Here is a 4,531-nt window from a genome sequence, read left to right as displayed (position 1 = left end):
AGATGATATTTTGCTTTGAAAGTAGCCACTGCAGAGCAATCCCATATTCGTACATGAAACGCTGTAGTGCCTCCGGATCTGAGAACATGGTTTTCCTCCTAAAGGATCCAGTGTGGCGGAGCGTCCCTGTACGACACGGTCCTGCGGATGGTGGGTCTGGGGCGCGACTTCGCCTCGCCGCCCACCTCGGCCGTCAGCAGCCTCTACCTGGCGCTGAAGAGGGGCGAGGTAGGCCATGGTCTCCGCTTAAGGGGAGGCAGCATTTTATAAGATGTATCGTGATACAAATTATATTTATGTATTGTGTAGCGGTGATTCAGTTCGCTGTGAATGCAACACAATCGTCGATATTGAGTGTTTCGACGAATGCATTAATACACTACGGCATAACGCGTATAAACCAACAACGTTTTCATTTCGATGTTCTAAAGCCGTTCCTTCGCGCCTTCCAGTGCTTCAGCCTCTTGGGTCTCAACGGCGCGGGCAAGACGACCACCTTCCGCTGCCTGACGGGCGACCTGCGCCCCTCCCGCGGCCAGATCCTGATCAACGGCATCGTCCTGAACGAGGCCCTGTCCTTGCCTCGCCCCGTGATGAGCTACTGCCCCCAGAACGACCCCCTGGACCCCAACATCACCCCCCGCGAGGCGCTCTTCATCATGGCTCTCGTCAGGGGCTTCCGGGACGAGGAGCTCGTGGAGGTAAGCGCCCCTCCTCGAGTGCCTGGGAGGAAGGCGGGCCTGCTTTCCCATCTTGTTTTCCTGTTATATTCCGCGGACCTCAGGGTGGCACTCGAAGCTCAGTCGTCCGAGCCGCACTGAGCCTCTTGTTTTCCCGCAGAACGTGGACCGCGCCATCAAGCAACTCGGGCTGACCAACCACGAACACAGCTACATCAGATACCTGTCAGGTGGCACCATGAGGAAGGTGTCCCTCGCCCTGGCACTCATCGGTAACCCCCCACTGGTGCTGCTGGACGAACCTACCACGTGAGTCAACGAAATGCACTTCCACCAGATGCAAAATCCTGTAAATCATATCTGTACCAAGTTAATATTAGGGAAATCGGGTCCGTAGGCTTCACCAGGGCTATCAGGGCGCTGGACTCGCAACACATGCCAGACCTGAAAAGGCCTGTGAGCTTTACTACCCAGTGGTCATTGGTTTTGCAGGGGAATGGACCCAGCCTCCCGACGAATAGTGTGGCGCGCAGTGCAAAGCGTGACCCAGGACGGACGCACTGTGCTGCTGACCTCGCACTCCATGGACGAGGTCAACCACCTCTCGCATAGAATGGCCATTATGGTTAACGGGTACCTCGTGTGTATGGGTTCCCCGCATTACCTCAAATACAAGTGAGAAATTCGGTCCTTTCAGTCTATTTTGTCTTATGTATCAACTATTGACAAATATGGACTTATATAGTAACACTGCTTATATAATTTAATTTCTGAGACAACAACGGTAAATCTTAATTCATGATGCAACAACTAATGCATAGCAACTTAAATACATAACATTTTTCAGTCTTACAGTTACATATAAAAAAAGACAAGTGTCTGAATATCCCTTGACATTTAAACGATTTTCACCTCTTTCCATCCAGACTCGGGGACAAGTACACGATACGCGTCAAGGCCAAAGACATAGAAGACTTGCCCGTCATCGTCGATTACTTGAGAGGACAGCTCAACGAAGTCCTGCTCAAGGTATGGTCGCTTCTGTTCATACTGACGCCGTCGCCACTTAAAACCCCGTCACTTGGCTCCCTATTGGGCCCTGCCTTTTGACCTTGTTAGTTCACGTTGCCACTTATCCTTGCTGCTTAACCATGCCACTTGATTCTGTCAACCATGTCACTTCATTCTGTCACTTAACCATGACACTTGATTCTGTCACTTAACTATGACACTTGATTCTGTCACTTAATCATGCCGCGTCATTCTGCCACTTAACCTTGCCATTTAATTTTACTATTTGGTCTTACAACTTGATTCTGCTACTTGAAGTGTTTACCACTTGTCCTGCCACTTGAGCCCGAGAGCCGCCGTCTGGGCGGCTCTCATATTTCATGCCATTTTGAAGTGATATGTCAGTCAACTTTTAATTTCTTTTTAGTTGCCAAATATTTCCATTTTGAAATGTTCTGCATCTCCTTTCTACTAAATGGAATCAAGGGAAGGTCTTCGAATGCCATTAATTGATATTTATAGCAAAGTTAATGAATACCGGCCATGTCACCTCGAAAGCCACTGGTTTCATTTTGAAAGTACCGCCCACGGCAATAATAGGAGGGGAAAAATACTGACGTTTCGCCCACGCCCTCAGGAGCAGCATCACCTCTCCCTGGTGGCGGAGGTGAGTCGCCGGCTGCCGCTCCGCCTCGTCTTCGACACCCTCGACTCCGCCAAGCTGGTCGGGGTCACCGAGTACGACGTCTCGCAGACCACGCTCAACGAGGTCCTTCTCTCGTTTTTGTCGTTCATTTGTGTCACAGGATTTTTTATGCATTGTAGAACCTCCAGTTGGGGAAATATTGTATTAGTGATGGATAGACGCCAAATTTCTACTTTTGAATATTCTCATTTAACTGATTCGTTTAATTGACTGTATACTGTAGATTCGCTAACTAAATGATCGTCTCGCTGACAGGTGTTCCGGCTGCTGACGTCCTACCAGGGCGACGGGCAGGTCCCTCCGTCGCCGACCGACTCGGAGGCAGACCAGACGAGCGTCCCCATGCACCTGCCCAACCTCTCTCCCGCCGGGGTGAACGTTCCTGACAGCACATTCCAGTCCTCCAGCCGTTCCCCGTACCTGTCGCCGGAGCCCGCCCTCACGCCGGATGGACGCCGGAGCATGTACGACAACGTGGAGGACGGCCGAGTGGAGACCTACGCCACCGTGGGGCGTCTCAGTGCCAAGAAAGCGCCGACTCCTGAAGTGACAGCTTTGGAGAGGGACTCGCCGACCTCGCAGGCCAGCACGGCCGACGACAGCCCCGAGGAGGAATGGACGCACCTCTAGGGCGTCCAGGTCGCTGCGCTGAGTGAAGCTGAGTGAAGCGGGCCGCACTGCAGCAGTTCGAGCGAGTGTCACATGGTGTGAGGATAGCGATGCGGGAGTGCAAAGTATAGAGTACGATTTCTTTTTTAGAAATTCTGAATGATTCCTGCGAGTTTCCCTTGATGGTCATTTTTGAGCCAAACTGTGACTAGAATGCCAAATGAATATGTAGTAACGATTTTCTGTTATAATAATTGTTCTCCACGTTACATTCATCCATTACGGTCATCACAGTGTTTGCTAAGTGTAAGCCCTTCAGGAACGTAAACACCCGACCCACGAACGCACTCTTATTTCTAAGCGATCGTATTGAATAAGGCTTTACTTTATTCTTTACAACACAAGATGTGTTCAATAGTGTTTTGATTCAGCACATACTAGATTCACTACAAATAATACCGGACGATGATCTTTGTTTGTTAAGAGACCTGAAGGGAGTTGTGTCATGACTTTGTTAGTGAATTCTCGAGGCCTTCCATCTACGCGCCAGATGTGCAGTACCTGTGCTAGATGACGTCACGAGAACCAGTGTCTTTAAGTCTGTGATATTTGTTAGTTGAATATATGTAGCGGAAGTTTAATATTTTGGGTGTATATTTATAAATGTAATAAGATTGTTATCTGAATAAATGGTATCTTATGCAGTTGTCACAGGAACGTAGCACAGAATAAAACACATGTCATATTATGTATTCTTGTAAGATTTGATTACAGTACATTCACATACTTTGATTTTTTTACTTGGGAAAGATATATTAGTCACAGTATTCAATATTTTGTAATTTGTCAAGACAAATTCTAATTAGAGTTTAGCAAACATTTTTCTAGCAGACTATCATTTTCATGAGAGTAAACAATACAATACAGAAAATATATAGATAGGAATGGAGACATTAATCTGCTTCAGTGACTGAAATATTTCAGTGAAATGCTGGAATTTGTAAATACTCGAATTCATATCAGACATCATAAGCGCCAAATGTGTTTTATCATGTACAATATTTTACTCTTTCAATATGTGCGCGCACACGACATACACACACTCACTCACTCACTCACTCACTCACTCACTCACTCACTCACTCACTCACTCACTCACTCACTCACTCACTCACTCACTCACTCACACACACACACACACACACACACACACACACACACACACACACACACACACACACACACACACACACACACACACACACACACACACACACACACACACACACACACACACGTTAGACGAGTACACTGTATTTGTGTACTTACGGTTAATAGTCATTAACATAAAAATACAGTTCATCCTGTTTACATAGTCGTTCATGATTCAATATCATTCTATGTGTTTATAAAGAAAATGTTATAAACTGAATAAAGATTGTATTCATAACCTGCAGTTTCCAGCCTTACTTCAAATACTTGACTCGTTAATTCTTAACTCTCTCTCTCTCTCTCTCTCTGTCTC

At 47.1% G+C, this 4,531-nt stretch overlaps 1 protein-coding gene across 3 annotated transcripts in view; it reads left to right on the top strand.

Moving 5' to 3' along the window:
• LOC113801922 (uncharacterized) overlaps positions 1-4,302 on the top strand; it is a 118,213-nt gene extending 113,911 nt beyond the window's left edge. For all 3 annotated transcript variants that reach the window (XM_070115671.1, XM_070115670.1, XM_070115669.1), the window contains 7 exons: positions 105-228; positions 453-701; positions 841-989; positions 1,173-1,355; positions 1,607-1,709; positions 2,329-2,460; positions 2,653-4,302. In XM_070115671.1, the coding sequence (XP_069971772.1) occupies positions 105-228; positions 453-701; positions 841-989; positions 1,173-1,355; positions 1,607-1,709; positions 2,329-2,460; positions 2,653-3,027 (1,315 nt within the window). In that variant the 3' untranslated portion in view covers positions 3,028-4,302. The remainder of the gene's footprint in view (positions 1-104; positions 229-452; positions 702-840; positions 990-1,172; positions 1,356-1,606; positions 1,710-2,328; positions 2,461-2,652) is intronic.
• Positions 4,303-4,531: the final 229 nt, after the last annotated feature.

The sequence above is a fragment of the Penaeus vannamei genome, chromosome 37, assembly GCF_042767895.1.
Source record: "Penaeus vannamei isolate JL-2024 chromosome 37, ASM4276789v1, whole genome shotgun sequence".
Lineage (NCBI taxonomy): Eukaryota > Metazoa > Arthropoda > Malacostraca > Decapoda > Penaeidae > Penaeus > Penaeus vannamei.
Note: the sequence above shows the minus strand (reverse complement) of the source record. Positions and strands in the feature narration are given on the sequence as shown.